At 47.0% G+C, this 21879-nt stretch overlaps 1 protein-coding gene and 1 pseudogene across 4 annotated transcripts in view; both read right to left on the minus strand.

Moving 5' to 3' along the window:
* Nucleotides 1–9458: 9458 nt before the first annotated feature.
* LOC129512251 (U4 spliceosomal RNA) lies at nt 9459–9571 on the minus strand (annotated as a pseudogene).
* Nucleotides 9572–13747: 4176 nt separating this feature from the next.
* The window catches only part of RIC8B (RIC8 guanine nucleotide exchange factor B), a 101612-nt gene continuing 93480 nt past the window's right edge, over nt 13748–21879 (minus strand). For 2 of the 4 annotated variants that reach the window (XM_055328766.1, XM_055328764.1), the window contains one exon: nt 13748–17157. In XM_055328766.1, the coding sequence (XP_055184741.1) occupies nt 17046–17157 (112 nt within the window). In that variant the 3' untranslated portion in view covers nt 13748–17045. The remainder of the gene's footprint in view (nt 17158–21879) is intronic. The other 2 variants (XR_008664900.1, XR_008664899.1) reach the window with 1 other exon arrangement.

Consider the following 21879-nt stretch of genomic DNA (forward strand, 5'->3'; position numbering starts at 1 on the left):
GTAAAATAAAGGGAGTGGACTGAGGTGGTCTCCAAGGTAACTTTAGGCTTTGACACTCTGCTCGCCTTTCATTTTTTTTTAAATAAATTTATTTTTTATTGGTGTTCAATTTGTCAACATACAGAATAACACCCAGTGCTCATCCTGTCAAGTGCCCACCTCAGTGCCCACCACCCAGTCACCCCCACCCCCGCCCAGCTCCCCTTTCGTTTAACAAGTACTCGTTGAGCACTTTCTCTGTGCCAAACACTATTCCGGAGACTGGGGATAAATAGGGAACAAGGCAAATGTCTGTCCTCTTTCTAGTAAACTCTAAACCATAATAGAATCGAAGCAGGATGTTTTGACTCATCACTTCTTAAAATGAGTTTTTAAGTGATCCCGCCTTCCCTTCAGCTCTTTTCTCCTCACTTCCACGTTTCAAACTTTTATTTTTATATTGTCAAGATTGATACATCTAAATTCTGTTGGGTAATGACACATCTTCTCTACTTTGTCTATGTGTTGATTCTAAAAATTTAGGATCAATAACTATTCCTCATCTGAGTCAAGTCATTGCCTGTGATTACATTTCCTTTTTTTTTTTTTTTGTGATTACATTTCCTTTTGTGCATGGCTGTTCATTTCCTGAAGTTTCTAATTGCCTTCTTTTCTTAGACAATTTGCCTGTCTCATATATTCAATTTAAAAAGAAAACAAAACAAAACAAAAAAGAAGACACTTCTTCATGGCAGATATGGCAGAGTTGAATGGGGGAGCAGAAGCACTGGGTACGTCACACGAGACAGGATTTATTATAGAGGCTGCACCACATTATAACTCTAGATCTGTCCCCGCCCCATGTGGGAAAACTACCTCCCGTGCACAGCACCCCCAACCCCAACCGCCATGTCTCTCACATTCCTCCAACTCTTTCATTCTCCAAGACCTAGAGCTTTGCTACTCAAAGTTGGTCTGTGGACCAGTATCATTGATTGGCTTCACCTGGGACTTTGTTAGAAATGCACACTGTCAGTTCACCCAGTCCCGCTGAATCAGAATCTGCATTTTAGCTGGGTTCCTAGGGCATTTGTATGTCCAGTAACATTTGAAAAGCACCAGTCTGGGTTACTTTGTGGAGCTTGATGTTTCCTTTCTGCGTGCTCCGGTTCATTGCAATGAATTCCTATCACTAAATGGCCCTAAAACTGTTCACTTTACCGCTGAGGCCCTTCAGAGTCAATACTGTGCCTGAGGAGGCCCCGTCTTTGTTGTTATTAATGATGATGATGATAATAATAGATACTATCTATTGATTACTATGTGCCTGGTATTGTCCTATGCATTTTATTTTTTAAAGTAGGCTCCATGCTGGGCCCCAACACAGGGCTTGAACTCATGACCCTGAGATCAAGATCTGAGCTAGGATCAAGACTCAGGTGCCCAACCAACTGAGCCCCCCAGGCACCCCAGTGCTATGCATTTTATATGCTCAACCTCATTTCATGTTCTCAAGCCCCATGGCATGAGTATCATAATTATCTCCATATACTAGGTGAAAAAATGAGGTTCAAGACGTGAAAGCACTTGCCCAAAGTCACACTGCGAATAACTGATGCATCAAGGATTCAGTTCCAAGCTTGTATGACTCTAGAGTCTTTATCTTTTTTTTTTTTTTAAGATTTTATTTATTTATTCATGAGAGACACACACAGAGAGAGAGGTAGAGACACAGGCAGAGGGAGAAGCAGGCTCCATGCAAGGAGCCCGGCGTGGGACTTGATTCTAGGCCTCCAGGATCACACATGGGCTGAAGGCAGTGCCAAACCGCTGAGCCACCCGGGCTGCCCTAGAGTCTTTGTCTTGAAATCATGAGAATACAATGTACACACAGGCAGGCGCACTTCTCATCATCGTACAACTGCTGCTCCAGCCCTTTTCATGCTCCCTTCCATTCACTAACCCTGCAAGAGTAATTTCTAGCCTCACTGCTTCATGTCTACACGGAGAGATTAGTTGTCTGGGTTTGTACTTTATATAAAGGGAATATAACACAAGATATTCTCTTTGTCATAGTACAACTGCTGAATCAAGCCTCTTGGACTTCCCATTTTTATAATGTGCTACCTTCCCTAGCTTCTCTTGTTCCACATTATGTTTTGAGATTCATGCATATTGTTGCGTGTGGTGTAGATTGTCTGTTCTGATTGCTGTGTGAATATACCACAATTACTTACCTGATCTAGTGTGGATGGGCATTTGGGTGCCTTCCCAGTTTCAGGCACTTATGAATACGTGAACATTCTAGCACACGTCTTAGGGTGAACATATGGGTACATTCCTAGGAGTAGCATTGGTAGATAACACAGAGCATGTATATTCAGCTTCCGTAGATCCTGGAGTGGATTAGCTCTTTAGCTCGAATCAGCTGCATATAAGAGCTCTGGTGGCTTTACTCCTTTGCCAACTCACTTGGTCACAATTTGGCACAGTTCATCTTTTTTCATTTTAGTCATTCTTGTGGCTTTATAGCCAAAGTCCATGTATTTCTTACACCTCTTTAGTGGATGCATTTGTTTCGTGGTCACTCCTGGTTGCCTACTCAGAATTCACTTTTATCCCCTTCTTTCCAACAGAATCTGATTTTTTCCCCCTCATGTCTCCCCTTCTTACCCTGGACTTCAGGGGAAGCTGATCTCAGCCCTGGTTACATGTGCAGGCTTTATTTAATGAAGAGTAATTATTCTCCCCTTAATAATGTCAGTTCAGGGATGCACAAGTGATTCAATTCCATTTAAAGAATCTTCAGGTTTATTAGGATTTGGGAAGTCCCCTTACCCTTAAGAGGGAGGCACAGGGATAGATGATCTTAGATACTGTCGGGTCTGGGTGTGACGTCTGCGACTTCTGTCATCTTGCTACTAACTTTGAGGTGAAGCGATGTGCTTTTTAACATCATGGAGCTGTTGAATCACACACTTTGGGCCTCAGTTTGGGTGCGAGAAAATATTCCCTTTGTGAAAATAAAGGAAACCTCATTTAAAATGGAGCCGGAGCCCTGAAGGGGGCGCTCGCAGGCAGATACTCCCCGCAGAGCCTGCATCACCAGCTGGAAGAAGGAAGATGAGAATTGTTTTGACAAGGGAGGACATTTTTCACATAGGGATTTCATCTTCTGCTTTTTTTTTTTTAAAGATTTTATTTATTTATTTATTTATTTATTTATTTATTTATTTATTTATTTATTCGTTCGTTCGTTCGTTCGTTCGAGAGCGAGCACAAGCAAGAGGAGCAGGAGCAGAAGAGGGAGAAGCTGACTCCCTGCTGAGGAGGGAACCCAATTCAGGGGCTCCATCCTAGGACCCTGAGATCACGACCTGAGCTGAAGGCAGATGCTTAACAGACTGAGCCCCCAGGCGCCCCCATCTTGTGCTTTTTAAGAAAAAGAGGGAAGATGCCTCCCTGCACTGGAACAGTACATCACCCACCTGCTCGCAGCCAGTGAGAAATCACAACCTCCGACTCTTCTCCCACGAACTTTTATTCAACGTCTCCCCCCAACCAGGTTTCCTCCTACCTAAAAGCTGACCTTCTCTCCCTCTCTTCCGAATAGCCTGCGGGTCACTGTAGCTTGCTTGTCCCAAAAGCAATTCCTCCGCTTTTCTCAAATAAACTTGTTTTGTTAGTAAAATAACTGGTTAATTCATTTTTAAGGTTGATCCCTTCTTATTCAAGCCAGGTTGGGTAAAAGTTTCTGTACATTGAGTCAATACAACTTATTTTCAGGCTAGTGCCCACCGACATCTGTGCAGAGCTGGGGCTGAGAACCCTGCTACTTCTTCTGGGAGGCGTCCATAGGAATTCCCTCCAGGGAAAGTGTCTGCAGCCACTGAGGCAAGTGGCTCCGGAGGGATGGGGGCAGAGGAAGGGACACAGGACCGGCTGAGCTGCGGAGGCCCAGAGCTGAAGCTCCTTCCACTTGCTGGAGCGGCACCCTCTGCCAGGCCTTCACCCCCATGAACCTTAGTTTCTGGTTTTGGGTTCTTTTTTTTTTTTTTTTTTTTTTTGTCGGTAAATCAGGAACTGGGAATCCCAGCTTGCCTCCCAGGGTGTGGGTTGGAAGGAGCTTCTTGAAGGGAAAGCTGTCCTAGGCAGTCAGGGGCTGCACAGGCCAGGGCTGCCACTCCGGGTAGACCTGCCCCTGGCTGAGGCTAGCTGGGGCGCCAGCGGGGGGCGCCAGCGGGGGGCGCCGGCAGGCCTCCGGACCCCCGGTGCACTGGAGGGAGGCCTCGGTGACTCAGCCCCTCCCCTCCCCGAGGGGGCGACTCATGCGTTTTGCCTCTTCCCTAAAGGCGAGGCTTAAGAGGGTCCTGGAGTAGAACTGGGTCATTGTTTCCTGGGGCATTTCTCTCAACTAGCCTCCCCCCAACCCCTGCACCTCTCCCCCCTACCCCCACGCCGCCCCCCTCCCCTCCACTTCTCCCCACCCCACCTCCACCCCTCCCCCCAACCCCTCCACCTCTCCCCCCACCCCCCCGCCCCCCTCCCCTCCCTGGAGCCCAGCTCCCCTGGCCCTGTGCAGGGCGGTGGCCGGTGGCGCGGGGGGCCTTTGTTGGGTCGCACAGCACCGTCGCCTCCGGCCACCCTTGCTCATTTCTCTGGGCGCTGTGCTGAGAAGGCCTTTGGAGCCTCTCTCTTTCCAGCAGTTTCACCTCCATTTTGTTTCCTTTCCAAACAGGAACATCATTTATCTTGGACTTCACGTCGCGGAGGTCTCCAAGAGCTCTCTCTTTCCCAGCGACGATTGTTGACACGGTCAATCCGCTTCGGGCCTCCCGCCCCTCCCCCACACGGGCCCTAGAGAGTCCCCAGCTGCGCCCCGGCGCCCCGCCCTTTCGGTGCCCGCCGCGGGACGGGCTGACCTGCAGCAAAAAGGGGACAAGTTTCAGACATTTTTGCTTTAAGTCAGGCAAGCCGATGGCACAAAGAAAGTGCATCATTTTATTCTAGATGCTTTTTAAATAAGTGTCACTTGGCCAGAATCAGCCCTAGAGGATGGAGAGGTTCAAAGCCCCAAAGCCGTCACACAGATCTGCGGGGGTTTTCTCCCTCTTAGATTATGTGACTTGACCCCAAGAAAACCGGGGCGGGGCGGGGCGGGGCGGGGTGTGTGTGCCCCCGGCCCCCACCCGCAGCCCCCTCCTCCCCCCGGGCGGGGAGCGTGGAAGTGTTTGCCGGGCCGGGGGTGGCGGCCCACGGGCCGGGGGCGCCTCTCCACGTTTTGCTCCTGTTTGGGGAGGTACTAGGATCGGGGGGGGGGGGCGGGGAGCCTCGCGGAGGTGCGCGCGCAGGGCGGCGGGGGGGGGCGTGCAGGGCTGCGGGCGCGGGTGCAGCCTCGGAGGCGCGGCCCTGCGGGGACGGCGGGTGGGAGCTGGGGGCGCCCGGGGCGCCGCGCGCCGGGGCCGAGGGGGCGCAGGGGGCGCCTCGCCAGTCCCCGCGGGCACGCGTCGCCGACACCCCACGTGGCGCCCGGGTCCCCGCCCGGCCCGGGGTGGGCTGCGCACGGTGGCCGGACGGTTGCCCAAGACCTTCGGAAGCCGGGGAGCTCAGGGAGCGGCCCCGGGTGAGAGGCGGCGTGGGGAGAGGCCGCCCCGCGGGGCGCGTGGCCGGGGTCCGCGCCGCGCCGCCCGCGGCCAACCCGCTAAGGGACTAACCGTCTGATCCCCGTTTCCTGTCTGTAAATTAGGAAAAATAACAGCGGCTATGCGATGGGTGCCCCGAGGACCGCAGGGAGAATGATTGAAGTCAGCTCCGTCTTGGTCAGCTCAGATGAACACTAGAGGTCATGTGCCCCCACCCCCACCCCACCCCCAATTCTGGACCAACGGAGGACCCTGTAGGATGCAACCCCACTAGCTTGCAAGTGAAGATATTTTTCAGATTCCAAGCGTCTTGAGATGGAAAAGACCTCTGGGGGACCAGACCAAGTGGCATCAGAGCGCCTGGCCTCCAGTCAAGGAGGAACACCCTCTCAGGAGACCCCTGCCCTAAATTTTGCCCTTAAAAGCCTTTGCAAGCCATCAGGGAGTTGGGGACTTTTGAGCATTAGCACCCCGTGTTCTCCTGGGCGGCGCCCACCAGTGAATAGCCTGTCTTTCTTTTTTCTTTTTCTTTTTTTTTTTTAATTTACTTATGATAGTCACAGAGAGAGAGAGAGAGGCAGAGACACAGGCAGAGGGAGAAGCAGGCCCCATGCACCGGGAGCCCGACGTGGGATTCGATCCCGGGTCTCCAGGATCGCGCCCTGGGCCAAAGGCAGGCGCCAAACCGCTGCGCCACCCAGGGATCCCTAGCCTGTCTTTCTTCACTGCAAAAGCTGGGTGTCTGTTCTCATTGGCTTGCTGCACACGGGGTGTGCAAACTCTCGTTTGGTTCGTTGGCGTGATCATACAAAGCCCTTAGTGTCATCAAGTGAGTACACACTACACTTAGTCTAATCATTCCTGAGCATTTTGAGGGGACAAGCGGAGCCTGGTAAATGATCGCTTCCCTCCCCTCTCTTCTTTGCTTCCTTCCTGCCTCCCAGACACGGGGAAGAGAGCCAGTGTTCCACGCAGGTTTCGGGGTCACCTGTGCCGCAGTTGTGGTGGTGTAATGTAAAACATGACCTGGGGCTCACACACATACACACGAAATCCCTGGGGTGCCGATTGCAGCTTTGTGACATTGGCCACGTTGCCTCATCTTTCGGAGCCTCATTTTTCTCATCAGCGAAAAGGTGTGCGAATCCCGACTTGCTGGTATGTTGAGGTGAAGCGTGTAATGTGTCCTTCTGCCTTCGTTCCCGGGGCCTTGGGGCCTTCCTGCCTTGCATTTCACCCTGGAGAAGGTGTCTGTGGAGAACATAGGGGGATTCTGAGGGGAGGTAGGGGTGAGGGCGGGGAAGGCCTGGAATGTAAGACCACTGGGGAGGGGGGGCTCCCGGGAGGAAGGCCCGCTGAAGAGCCTGAAGGCTGTGCCGGGTCTGACCTTCCCGGTGTTTCTCACACGGTGGTTCCTGCTGTTACCATTTTGCTTGATGATAAGGATGCTGAGGACAATGGCAGCTGTGATAATATAATCTATGATAAATATATATTTGGCCTTTGTCCCAGTTCCTGGCTCACAGAGCTCCTAAAACCCTTGGAATTTCCTAAGAGATGAGAGTTGGGGGTGTCTCTTGTTATGTTAAGGGGGTGACTGGTGGACAGAGGAGGCTCCTTCCTGAAGATTAGAGGGTTGGAGCTTTCAGACCCACCACCTCCCTGACCTCCAGGGAGGGGCCTCAGGTTGAATTGGTCACCCATGGCCACCAATGGAATCCTGCCTGTGGCCTGAAGCCTCCATAAACCCCACCAGGATGGGGTTGGTGACCACATGGAGGCTGGGGGAGCGTGGAAGCTCGGGGCCCCACACCTTGCCCCGCATCGCCTCCCCCTGGCTGGTGGTGACTTGTGTCCTTTCCCAACAGGCCGGTGATCTAGTAAGTAAAACAGTTCTCGGTTCTGTGAGCTGCTCTAGGGTCTTCCTAGCACCCAAGGGGACAGGGTCATCGGAGGGCCCGGGAGGTTGCACGGGTGACAACCCAGCATTGTGACAAAGTGGGGGTGGGGCAGCCTGAGGTCGGAGCCCTTCCCCTGCAGGTGGCCTCACCTGCGGAGCACAGACTGTGGGGCCTGGCCAGGGTGTGGCGGTGCTGGGGGTGAAGGCGTCGCAGGGGGAGGGCTGGGCTTTCCTGCTCACCCGAATTTTTACACAAGCTTTGGAAATCCCCTTCCTGAGATCCCCTAGTACAGTGAAGACTGGTGAGAAGTTAAAAACAACAACAACAACAACAACAACAACAACCACGTATTGAAAAACCAGGGAAAAGCACGCGTAAACAGGCCCGGGAAGTGCGGGAAGCCCAAAGGCCTGGGCTTCCTCCTCGGGCTCCCGCAGGATTTGTCATATTTATACCCTGGGTCCGATACCGTGTGTCCTCGGCTTTTGAGTAACCCACGTATACTTAAAAACAAAGCGTCTGGTGACCAAGATCCCGCCATCAGGTGGTTTTACTGCATTGTATTGTTCTGCTCTGGATGGATTTCTTTTAGGTTCTTGCTTCCTCTCTATTCTGATAAAGGAGTTGAAGTCTGTAATTCAGCGCAGTTCTGTAGGCCATTTCTTTGGCTCTTTGCTTCTCTGTTCGTTTTGGATTGTGGTTTTCATGTGTGGGTTTCCTCAAATATCTATTGACCCTGGAGTGTCTCTTCCTATTTCGGAGCGAGTCAGTGACCCCCCTCCCCCAAACTGCAAGCTCTGTGGGAGCTGCTTGTGTATGGTGTCGGGCCGCCGGTTCCAGCCTGGTGGCCCCTCTGACCTCCCGCACCCACTCTGTCCCGTCTCCTTCCTACCCCCTGGACTCTACCACCCCCGGGGCTCTCCGGGTCTGTTGTTTCCCCGCTTTGCACTTGGGTTTCCCACTTCCCTTGGCCTGGAGAGAATCCGCCCCAGGGGTTCCCTTTGCTCCTTCACCTCTTTCATGTCTCTGCTCAAATAACACTTGGCCATGGAGGCCTCCCTGGTGCCCTCGGTAAAGCTTCTCCCCAGCCCACCTCGGCTTCAGTGCCTGTGGGTCCCCTGACAGGCGTCTCGCAGGGCATGCTGTCCCGTCCACCGCTGTGCTGTGCGTGTGTCTGTCTTTATCCAGAGCAGTCCCAGCGCCATGTGAGCAGGGTCTTTATTTTGCTCACTATGCGCCTGCTGTACCTGAGGCCTGGCACGTTAGTGTTAAATGCAAGCTCGATGAAGGAAGGGAGAAAGGAGCGGTGGCTTCACTGGGCAGGGAAGGGCCAGCATCTGGCCTCTTCATTGGCAGATCCCTAACCTTCAGCCTGTCTAGATCCTTCGTTTGGGTTAGTTGCCTCAACCACGGAGTCCTGGCTGCCAGTGTTCTTGGAATTGACTGGGAGAAGGTATTTTATCTGATTCTCTTGGATGCAGCAAAGTAGCCCTGTCTTCTGTGCCTGAGACCTTTGGATGAACTCATCCCGGGAGTAGACCAGCAATCGCCTGGTTGTGGAGGCAGAGCAGGCTGGGGAGACCAGGTGACTGCCAGTCACCCCACCCACAGCCTTATGCTCAGAAGGACCCTGCACCTCTGCCTCCTGAGCCCTCTGGGGTTCTGCAGAGTTTATCACAAGGATGTGCTGGTAACAGTTTAATTGGCTCGCCAGGGAGAAAAGCCCTGATTTGCAGTGTTGGCTCATTCCCGGGGTGGAAGTCCTCCCACCGGAGCCGAGCTTAAGCTGTCCTCATGACGTCTCTGAACAGGACTTGGGAAGAAATGAGCAGGAGGCCCCTGGTGTTCCACCTTCTGGACGCAATAGACGTGACTGACTTCAAGAGCATAGATAATAAGACCTAGTTACATAATAGGGAGGTGAAGACTTTTGGACAGCTATTAGCTTTATTAAATACGAGTTAATTGAGGTTTACCTAATTTTTCAATTAGCAATAATCGTACCTCAGATAAACCTCATTGGCTATGATATTGCCACTGCGCAAAGCTAACCTAATTTTTAATAATGGTTCTTTTTAACCAGCTTGGAATTTTCCTAAAAATTTGACCGTCAGCTCTTGTGGGCTGCTATCAGCCGGTTCTAGCATGTGTCCTCTCGCTGTTGGATTCCCTTACTCTTGCAGGCTTTCATTTTTAGGTATCTGGTATTTTCTTTCTACGTCAGTTATCCCTGCTTATTCTAATTTCCAGTTTCTAAAGTTTTGTTGATGGCTCTTTCCCGCTTTTCCTGTTCTCACTGTCCTGTTAGGCTTAAGCCTTCTTGAAAAACATCCATTTACTTCCATTTTGATGGGTTTCCAGAAGATGGTCAAGGTAAATGCAGGTGTGCAAAGTGTTCTGTTTAACTAGAAGTGTCTGCAGTTAGAATCACTTTGAACTTCTTGGACACACATACTTAAAAATGTACCTTTTGACTATATTCTTTGGCTTATATGGTTTCTCTCTTTTTTGTTGACTGTTAAACAGTTGGTAACCTCATATGGCTCATGTGAACTTTTAGTATGAAATTTAATTCATTAATTTTCATTGCTTTACTGTGGTTTTGGTGTGAGAATGGTTTCATTTTAACACCACAGGAGTAACTCTTTTCTTTTAGCTGCCTAGAAGCCACACCTTAAACCATTGTCAAGTTTTAGTTTCAAGGGTCTGTGTTTTAGGTAAAATGAGGTCGTGGTTTTTAAAATCTATCCGTATGTGTTTTATTTTCCTGAGTTTGTCTTTATTCCCAGTGAGTTTATCTGTCTTGAGGCAGAGGGTAGAGGAGGAGGGAATTAGAATTGTTACAGCAGCAAAGAAGGAAATTCGTGTTGAGGTTTTTTTCACTTTGAAGACAAAATAATAGGCTTAAAAGTCACTTACTGTGAAAAAAGGATTTCATCAATTCCTTTATCTCCTCCTGCACTATAACAAGACTTGGACTTCGATTGTAATTGAGACCCTATTACATCTCCATCCTCTCCACAGCTTGGTTGTTCATGTCCTGTTTCCTTTAACAGAAAAATACCCATGTTCTTCCACTACTAAACTAGTTTGAGTTTTCTTTTTATTATTTATTTTTTTATTTTTTAAAGATTTTATTTATTTATTCATGACAGACACACACAGAGGGAGAGAGAGAGAGGCAGAGACACAGGCAGAGGGAGAAGCAGGCTCCATGCAGGGAGCCGGACATGGGACTTGATCCCATCCCGGGTCTCCAGGATCTGGCCCTGGGCTGAAGGAGGCGCTAAACCGCTGAGCTACCAGGGCTGCCCGAGTTTTTTTTTTTTTTTTTTTTTTTTTTTTTTTTTTAATTCAATTTGCCAATAGATAGTATAACACCCAGTGCTCATCCCATCACCCACCCTCCTTCATGCCCGTCACCCAGCTACTCCATCCCCCGCCTACCTCCCCTCCAGCGACCCTCAGTTTGTTTTCCAGAATTAAGAGTCTAGTTTGAATTTGTTACTTGTTTCTAAGAGTTCTAAGTCTTTTCAGCTATGATAATTTTTTTTTAAAGCCTAAACGTTGTGGGTCTCCGTTCCACAGGATAGCTGTTTTATTAGCAGTATCTTGACTGAGAAAAATCTAGCTTAATAGCTAGATGGGCAAAAAGATATAATGAATTCAGTAATGCTTATGAATGAACTTTATTCATTGCATCAACATGTATATATACAGTATTTGTACAATAGGAGTGCCTGCATGATTAAGCCACTGTTTATTCAGTGTATAAATGATGCTTGGGGACCATACAAATTTTTAGATTCTTTGAAATAACTCCGAGCTTCACCTGCCTGTTGCCAGACCCAAAGACGCTTCGCGGGTTGGCAACCACTGCTTTAGATTACCTTCTCCCCAAAACCCTTCCCACTGGAGCTGAAATGAGCTCCTTCTTGCCTTTCTCCAAGACCACATTAAATTTATTCCAGCTTCTAAGGACCTCTTAACTCCATCCTGCTCTTCTACACCTACTGCCACGGCACCTGTCCAGGCCCTGCTTGCCCTCCCGGACCCCGATGCAACAGACGGTCTGTCTGGTCTCTTCTACTGTCTGTTCCCCTCCGATATGTACTCGGTAGGGCAGGTTTTTCATATTGTGTCCTTCCCTTGCCAGCAGGCTGCCACTCCTGTGTCCCGTCATAACAGCTGGGATACCTTTGTTTCAGTCCTACTTACCTGTTTGTGTCCTGCAAACATGTCCTGTGCCTTTTGCTTATGAGCTTTTGTTTGAACCAGTTCTTTTGGCTTTCCCTATACATGGCAAGCTCATGCCCCACTCAGAGATGACCTACGAGATTTTAAGCAATCCCCACGAGCCTCCTGCTCAGTGGTAGCTGCACCTGTTCCTGGTCTTCTGTAAGCGCTTTGATGCAGACGTTGGTGATGGACATCACACTGTGGACACCATGGGGAAAGGAACATTTGTTAATTTTTTTTTTAAATTTATTTATGATAGTCACAGAGAGAGAGAGGGAGAGAGGCAGAGACACAGGCAGAGGGAGAAGCAGGCTCCATGCACCGGAAGCCCGACGTGGGATTCGATCCTGGGTCTCCAGGATCACGCCCTGGGCCAAAGGCAGGCGCTAAACTGCTGCGCCACCCAGGGATCCCGGGAAAGGAACATTTGTATCTCTCCAAGCACCTTAGACAGGGCCTGGTACATGCTAGAGGCCCAATCAATGTCTACTGAACAGATTGATGTGGATTGGTCTGTTTATGAGTAGTCTTGAAGACTAGTTCCTGAGTAGGATTCAAAGTATTTTATTATAAAGCCATGGAAATGGAACAAGAAAAATATGTGAAAATTATTTTCCTGATTGTTTTTTTTCCCATTTTAGTCTCGACATTTTTTTTCTCCCAAATAAGTGAGACTTTATTTCCTCTTTCTGATTGCAAAAGCAACACATGGCCTAAGATTTACATGTATGTCACACAGGCTTGAGGTCAGATTTTGCTACTCAGTGGCTGTGTTGCTTGTACACAGTACTTGCTCTCTGTATACCTTAGTTCTCTCACCTGAATATGGAGATCATTGGAATAGTTCTCCCTAAGAGTGTCATGAAGAGGACATTAGAAAGTGTATGTAAAGTGGTTAGCGCAGTATCCGGCACACAGTTGCTCCATAAATGTGCACAGCTGAAATTACGGTCCATGCGGAAAAGGTAAAGTTCTGTGAGACCAGGGATACAGCTGGAGCCTTGGGCTCAGGACCTTCACTGCGTTGCATTAGAAGAAAACTTAAATCTGACTCCAGAAGCCATGGATAAGAGTCTCAATCTTTTTTTCAGGACAGCCTTTCTCAACTGTGGCTCACGTGAACCACAAAACTCACAAAATGGCCACAGTGACTCTTTTTTGCCCCTGAGGATGCTACATAACTAGCACTATTCTAGATGCACAGGAGGGTTGACAGACTACACACAGTGCTTGATTGAGGATGCTGAGGCTTCGGCCTCTCCCCACCCCAACCCCTCTTGGAAGACCTGGGGCTGGGCTTGGCACAATGCTGCCTGTCTTCCCTGGAAAGCTCATTTTCCCCAGCCTTCTAAGGACAGCTGATAAAAATCTCTCCCTCCCTCACCCATATTTGTTCCTGGAACACCATTCATCTGTTCCTACTCCACATTGTGCCGACACACACCCAGTAGTTCTGACAGGTGTCATCTTCTCTTGAACGGATAGCTCGTGTCTCCTGAAACTTGTGTGCCCGTTTCCTCTGGGATCGCTGTGAAGTGCATCGCCAAGAAACACAGGTCCCTAACAGGATTCTATAGCAGTAAACCTTGACATTTTTTCTTTCACATGCGGACCTCTAAAAGTCCTCTGGGTCCCTTGCAACTGCCAAATGCCTCTCCTTGACAAAAACCCTAGAATTATCTGGGCACTTAATCTAAGCATGTCATGATTTGTGCTGCTGAGGCTTCTATAAATGGGTGCTGTAGGGCTGAGCAAATCTGCCTCACTTGGAGTCCTTCCTATTTCCTGTTGACAGGGCTCATGCTATCTCCCAGGAAGGCACCATGCACCTTTTTGGGGGGTGAGGGCCATGATATCTTGTGTGTTAGCAAGGAGGAATAATATTGGGTAGGCAGTTAGCAGTGTCTACCACAATGCATATAATGGAATATCATATAGCCATTGCTTTTTGAAGAATATTTATTGACATGGGAAAATGCTCACAATATGTTAAAGAAGAAAGCAGGATACAAATCTGTAAATACAGTATGATCCCAGTCTTGTAATAAAATAAATTATATATGCATAGAAAATATACAGGACAGAAATACACTAAAACATTAACAGTGATTATCTTGGTGGTGGGATTTGGGTGAATTAACTTTAATTTTCTGCATTTTCCAAACTTTTCATAATGAACATATATTACTTTCATAATGGGAGAGGTGGTGGTGGGGAGAAGTCCATACAGGTGACACCTTACACCTAGTACTGGGAGGCAGTGAGACTGATGTGGTAAGGGGATACACTGTACTTGTACCGCCTCGGGCAGTGTCACTGTTTATAAAGGAGGGAAGTAAACACCTGTCTCCCCCCTCCCAGGACCACTGGGTATGGGAAAGGGGCCCCAAGCATCTGGCAGTTGTTACTCTACAGCAGCAGCTCTAGTAGCTTATTTTAGTACATGCTCGCATGCCCCGGAGCAGCAGGGCTGTGGACATGAGGGACCACAGAGCACGGATGGCCACTGTACCCTCCTCATCCCTACTGTGGGCCACCTCGGCAAGCATCTGTCTGGGGGAAGTCTGCAGTCCTGGTCTCTCACCTAAAGAATTCCAGGTCCTTGTTTGAAATCCAGCCCTGAGCAACTCTTTCACTCACAGATCAATTCCAGGTTACCTCCCTGCTTACAAAGTTCCTTAAACTGGTTCTTCTGACGTGGTTATTGCTTAAAATGGCCTGAGAATGCCTGCCCTCCAGCACTCCAGGGTCCTAGGAGGCACGGTGAGGACCCAGGTGGTCAGGGTGGTGAGGGGAGGGAGGGAGGTGCCAGACTTGGACTCCTGTTTGCTAGGACACTGGGAAACTGAGGCCTGCCAGAGAAGATCTCTAACAAGAGATGAGATGAGGTTACATGTCATAAGAGACCTGAAAAGCCCAGCAGGTAGAAAGCACTTAGCAGATGTTCATTCTCTTTCCAGGGGCAAAATGAGGTCCTTCCACTCCCCCTGCAAATGGTCTCTTCAAAAACAAAGCTTAGTGCTTAGTACCCAGTGCAGGGGAAACTCAAAGTGAAACTAACTCCTTGAAAGCACAAGAGCACAGCTACTTAACCAGGACTGTTCAAACACTTAGCCTGCATAAGCTGGCAAGATGCTATTCCAGTAAACAGATCTTCATTTAGGGAAGCTGACACTTACGAGAAAGCTATTGGACTGTAGAAATTATAAAAATACTTTAAAATTCATTTGTAGAATGAAGTAACAAAAATACTTTGTCTAAACTTTTTTTCACATAATCTAAATTTATGAATTGCCAAATTTCATTTTATTTAGTGTTAAAAATGGGCCACCTACCACTTTTCCAACTATCTGGATGAAGATCCTAAAGGGAGTGTATTGTATTCTTTCTAGCCTTTTATTCTGGAGTATTTTGGATTTACTTAGGTTTTTAAAAATAAACTCTGGGTCCTCTCTGTGAGAATTTGTCAATGGGCCATATTGTAGGTACAGATCCTTCTGGGCCAACCAGTGTCCTCTGGGAACCAGGCTGTCCCAGACTTGCGATGCCTGGTGTAGATCTCCTCCTCCTCCCTACCTTCCTATCTGGTTTTCAGCTGGCCTTCAGTGGCTCTTGGTAGACCTGCCTTCTATCAAGCAGCCGTCTCCTCTGCCATTTTTTTTTTTTTATGGGCTTGAAAGCCAGATAACCTGCTAGAAACATGCAAATTTTAGTAAAGAGGTGAAAAGAGAGATTCTTGAGGATCTCTCCTATGAGCAAGAGACTCTGGTGATCTCTTTTGGCAGCTCAAAGGCCTTTAAAAAGTCCATTTTTGAACTGTTGTTTTGTCAGAGAAGGGATCTCTGAATAAATGACATTTTCCACTAATACTCTGTGTATGTTACCTATCCTTAAAAGGGCTACTGTGGTAAGGGAGGTAATGGATGTGAAAGCACTTTAGAAAAGCATAAACTCTGAAATATTGTTTACCCCATGTATCTATAAAGAAACACACACAGATGGCTAAATTGAATCAACCCCAATGTTTTATTTAATTTAAAGTTTTAAAAGGCAGTGGTTAAGCACATTATCTATGTGTATATATGTATATATGTATGTATATGTATACATACATACATATATAATAAAAGGAAACCAACCCCTTTCAGCTTTAGCCACTGATTAGCTAGGCCCACTGTCTATTGCAGGATTCATATTCTACTTCTTCATATGACCAATTCTAAAAGTAAAAATAAACAGCCTTAATCAGTTTAACAGTAACTATCTGTGTTTCTTTTTTTTAAATAAATAAAGTTACCATTAAACTGATCACATACGATAGAAAGTAGAACACACACACAAGCGCACACACAGTCCCCAATTTAAAACCTGTGACATATGAATGACCTATATGTACAAATGGGTGCTGCTGACTTCCTCCATCCCTGGCGGAGGCCACGAGAGAACTCCCAGTGTGCCGGGAGACCCCATCCCCTCTGCTGGGTTGGAGGATGTGTGTTCCTGGCACCCCGAGTTAGACCTCAGAATGCATGCTCCCATGCAATGATACAGATGGGGGTTCAGTTCTATGCTACTAGTGTTAAGGTACATAAGGGAATAAATAGGCATCTGTAGCTGCCTCAGAACTAAACCATCATTTATAACCCTTTATAGGGAGAAATGTATTCTGAAGTTCTCGATAAGGGACCTACAAACTTTTAGAATGTAATCTGTTTGTAAGTCTGGGGCTGTGTGTGTGCATGTTGTGTGTGCATTTCCACATATTTGTACAAAATTGAAATGAAGAGTGGGGCTAGGTTTATGGAGCAGCTGCTTGGCTTCCATGTAGTCGGTCCTGATCTAACAGGTCACTTGCCTCAGCCCTTAGCAGCTCGCTCTGCTGCCGACGCGCCTCCGTCTGCTGGAGAGATTCAGAAGGGGCAGCTTTCACAAGCGAGAGGAAGGCCACGACTCAATCTTCTAAGAACCTTTGCAAACAGAACGGCCAGATTCAACTGGGGCTGCTTTACAGGATGAAGTCCTGCAGTTCCATCCTGATGAAACGGAATTCCTCTTTCCTGTGGTTAGCCCTTGCCACTCCATCTACCTGCAGCTCTGGACGAATGCCTCGGTATCGCAAAAACACAGGATCACCTCTTAAATATGCTGGATTCTCAACGAGTAAACCAGTTAATGTGTTTCTAGCCAAAGCAAGGGCATAAATGTTTTAGAGAAAAGACTCCCCTGGAGCTACAGAGAAAAGATGCTAATAAAAGCAGTACTGAGTGCTGGGCAAATGACGTTCTCAGTCTGTGTCCGAGCTGGTCTCTTCGATGACAGAGTACTGGCTGAGGGCCTCCTCCAAAGGCGTGATTGTCCCATCGGGCTTCAGTCCCATTGGTTTAAGCAACTCCTCTCTGGAAAAACAAGAGAAAAGAGAGAAAAAAAAAAAAAAGTATTCACCAGCATCACACACACACCCCTTCCCTCCACCCCAATCCACATCCTTTTAAAAAGAAGAGTCTTTAAAAACCAAAGTATTTTTCCTCAAGCTCTCTGTGTGTTTGTAACAGGAAAGATGAAAGGGGCATGGAAAGAAAAAGAGGGAGATAAAAGACTTCATTCACACAGGCCAAACCTACTAAGCCAATTAAAAGTATGAAAAGTCAAGGTCTAAATGGGCTCAGGACAAGGAGCAGGTCTCTTCTGTTTTTAATAATTAACTTTTTTTCCTTTTGTGGATTCATTGTTTTAGTGAAGTTGAAGCTGCCAAAATTTCACGGGTCCCAGTGGGCCAGGCAGACAATCAAGTGGATGATTTGATACGTATGGATTTCGTTCAACGGAATAAATCTGTCACATTTGATTTTGCCTCTCCAATCTCTAGCGAGACATAAGTACTTCTTGATTCAATCCAAGTCAACTGGCCTTCCCCAACTTTCTCCCTCCCTTTTATTTCCTTCTCTCTCTCTTTCCTCTTTTTTTTTTTTAAACACCATTGCTTTTGTTTGTGGTAGTTTAATTATAGGATTGACAGCCATTTTAATCTCTTCAAAGCTCCCCAACTGCCTCTTTTCAGCTAATCCAATTATATCTACTCCACAAGTTACAGCCTCATCTAAAGATGATTAATTATTGATTAAGTCAATCAAAAAGCATTAGGAAAGATTTATTTAATCTTTTCATAGGCTCTTATTTATTACATGGAGATTATGGCAAATGTACCTGTTGAGTTACTAACTCTAGCCCTCCTCCCACCCCAAAAATGTCAGCAGTGCACTTTAAGAGTAGCCTCAAAGAGGCACATGAGAAATAAAATTTATTTCTCAAGGAAATGGGCATCACCCCCTAAAAACATGTCTATAACCAAGAACCCACATGGCAGCAGCTGCAATGTTGGCAGGATCTGGAGTGAAGGGGAACAATAAAAGCTGCTTTCCCTCTGCCTCCTTGCTGTTGTCCTTGAGGACAGCACAAAGAAGGGCTCCCTCCTGGGGAGGGCCAGCCACACAGCACTGTGAGGTGTTAGAGGCACAGTGAAACTCCTGGGGAGAGGTAAGAACAGCTCAGAGTTCCCTGGATCAGACAACAGGAGCCTAATCAAGCAGCTCTGGCTAGCGCAAGAAGATGATCCGAGTAATGGGGGGCTGCAAGGCTATGCCAAGGCTCCTGAGTTATAAAGGAGATGTTCCTAGTCCAAGAAATGGGGTCAGAATCATAGAACTTATAATTGAAGGGGCCTCAGAGATCATTTAGTCCAACCCCCTTGTTTATTAAATAAGACTGAGTGACTTACCCAAGGTCACACACCTAGTGCCAAGCTCGACCTGGGACACAGGTCTTCTGAACCTTGGGCTTGTGCTCTTTGCAGTATACCACACCTGGATTAACTGCCCTAATGGCACTGCAGGAGCAGACTAAGTTCATCTGTTTAACGTCTGTTCAACACCTACAGGCCAGGAGCTAGGTCATAGGCCAGGCAGGGAAAGGAAGAGTGGGCACAACAGTCCTTAAGGAGCAGGTGAAACCATATGAAAAATAACTCTGTACATAATGGGGCAAATGCTGTCACAGAATCTGACAGCATGGTAGCTCGTAAGACGAAGCACAGACTGTACTGCCTGGGGAAGGTAGGCATGGCATCTCAAGTAAGTTATCTAATGCCAGGCAAAGAAGGCATAGGAGACTGTGTAAAGGGCTCTGTATGGTCCCATCTACTTGTGTGTTTTGTATCCCTCTTTGGATTGTGTCCATTTCTTTTCTATCTCTTTGCTTCCATGAAGCTCGGAAGGGCCCAGTGTTTGGAGAGTGGTGAGGGTTAATGAAGGAGTAGCAGGAGGAAAGGCTCAAAGGTAGTCTGAGGTCGAGTGGGTAAGTGTCTAAAATATTATGGTAAGGAGCTTAGGTTTTGCCCTGTAAGGGACATCCCATCTGTTGCATAGGGCAGTGTCTCTGGCAGCAGTGTGGAAGGCGCACTGGACCAGGGGGATCCTGACGGCAGAGAGACCAGTCATAAGGATGTTACTGTACAGTGTATGTGGGTTGTGGCCTGCTGGAAGGGGAGAGGGCTGGTAAAGGATAGAGTAGGGAATAGACTGTCCCTATGGCTTCCAGCTCAGATGACTAAGAGGATGGTGATAGAATTCACTGGAGCAAGAACACAGCAGATGAAGCAGATTTTGGAGGGGAGATGCTGACACCTTTCAGGACATGAAGAGCTTGAGGCCTTTGCATGAAAACCAGCTAGACAATCTGGTTCCATGAAAACTTCCATCTAGCACTGATATAGTCCACATACCTATAGTTTTACAACCTAGTTCCCTAGTTCTAACTGCTCATGTTAAAGGATTTTGTGACACTGGACACTACTTACTAATGACATAAAAGGAAAAAGGGATAATCGGCTGGGACTAAAACACTGAGTGAGGGTAAGAAAGTTGAAAGGTCTAAAGGAACCCAGTGGATGAGGGTAGGGAATCAAGGATCGGGATAGGTAGAAGCAGGACCCTGGATGGGACTAGAGGAATTCTACTGAGATTGGTGATAAGATGCTGGGTAGATAGGCCCCTGCCCACCCGTCTGCCCCCACTATCAACATGACTCTACTTCTGTGACAACAGGATGATGCTGGGCAAGCTACTGGCTGTAACAGAGCAGTTAGCACCTTCTCCAAATGTAGGAGTAATATTTTCAAATCAAGTCCATCAGTTTCATCCCTATTCCAATTTCATGATGGAAATAATTAACATTAGTTTCATGGCCTGATTATAGGAACTTGTCTATGAGATAATGGGCCCCATATTTTAATTCTCAATTGTGAAGTATGCTTCTCAAGCATTCATTTTTTAGGTCCTTTTTATCACCCTTCCACTAACATGAAAGCTCCTCTGAGGGCTCCATGGAATGCCTGGCCTTATTAAGGACACCTCGGTTGGAGAGATGCCAGTGGTAACTGGCCATAAATCATGCATTTATACAAATTAATTAAGGTATCAATGTGATACAGTGTAAAAAACAAAAATATCTGGAGTTAGGAAGTCTTTTTGGAGCCTTGGCTCTTCCACTTACCAGTTGTGTGATCTTGGGCAAGTCTGAGTCTCAGTTTCCCTATCTGTGAAATCGGGATAATGCTAATACTAGCTCTACCTACTTCCTAGTGATGATGTAAGGAGTAACTATGACAGAACCAGTGGTGGTAGCAATAACAACAATGATGTAGATCAAAGAGTTCTATGAACTGCAAAGGTCCTAAATATTAGTTATTATTGTGGTACAGTGAAAAGCACATACAGGTTTTAGAGTCAGACAGATCTAGGTTCTAACCCTGAGTCCACCAGTCACTAACAGTAAGACCTTGAACTCTCTGAATTTCAATTTCCTTATCTGTAGAATTGGGATAGAAATACCTACCTCATCGAGTTGTCATGAAGGCAAAAGGCCACTATACACATAAACTGTAGTGTAATGGCTGGAATGAAGCTGGAACCACAAGTTGCATTTCCTGTCTTTATGTGCTTATGGGAGGCCTCCCCAAGCTTGATAGGGCACTCTGGGAGTAAGTGGGGGGATGAAAATGCAGAAGCAAATAAAAGACATGGTCCCTGTCCTCAAGAAGCTTTTAGTCAGTTCAGAAGATAAAACACACACACATTAAACAATATTAAAAGAATTACAGAACAGCAGATCAACAAGCTTGAGATGATTAACAGGCAGAGCCCTGCTTTCCCTAACTTGACAGTTCACCAATAATATACTCTTATTGTAATCAAAATATGTTTAAAGGAAATTTGTCCTGTTTGGGAGTGGAAAGAGAGAGGATCTCTCACAGCTTTATGACTGTGTTTTCTGCTGGACTCCAGGCTTGTCACATTCCCATCTCAATGTTTCTGATCTTGCTCTCTATCATACAACAGCCCACAAATACCCAAATGAAATCTTTGATATAGACACTCACTCCTAAAAGGTCTGATGAATGACCTGGTTATACTAGACTGTTTTATTTAATAAGATATTATATCTAGATCAGCAAGATGTGGATGGAGAATGGGAAGCAGTAATGAATACCACAGAAATGTTATTGCACCATCAACTGGGCTATGTACATGTGGGAGGGACACAGGAGGAGGTGGGGATGCTGATCACAGGCTCCTCGCAGGAGACAACTCAGGGCCAGACTGTAATGGCAGGGATGGACATGGATTCATGGGGATAAAGGCATCCTAGGAACAGAAGAATTAGTCAAGCAAAGGCACAGAAGCAAGGGTTAGTTGTGTGCAGAGACTGGCAAGCAGGCTGGTTTGGCTGAGATAAAGGAAAAAGAAAGCTCAAAACAGATATGGGGTACAAAACAGGATCTGAATGGAGACTTTGAAATCCTAGGCTGACAAGTCTAGATTATAGTTATAGAGGTATTTTATTTTGGTCTTCTATTTCAAGGGTCCCCTATCTAAGAATATTTATTAAAAATAATTCTCATTACAAAGTTTGAAAGATATGAAACAGTATTACCCTGACATTAAAAAGAAACTGTTCTATGCTTTACGTATTCAATTTTCATATCTCTATGTGTCTAGCGCAGGCGCCTTGCCAACAACAGGTTCTCAGTGTTTATGACCTAAATTGAGTTGCCGTTGATATTA

The sequence above is a fragment of the Nyctereutes procyonoides genome, unplaced genomic scaffold, assembly GCF_905146905.1.
Source record: "Nyctereutes procyonoides isolate TBG_1078 unplaced genomic scaffold, NYPRO_anot_genome, whole genome shotgun sequence".
Lineage (NCBI taxonomy): Eukaryota > Metazoa > Chordata > Mammalia > Carnivora > Canidae > Nyctereutes > Nyctereutes procyonoides.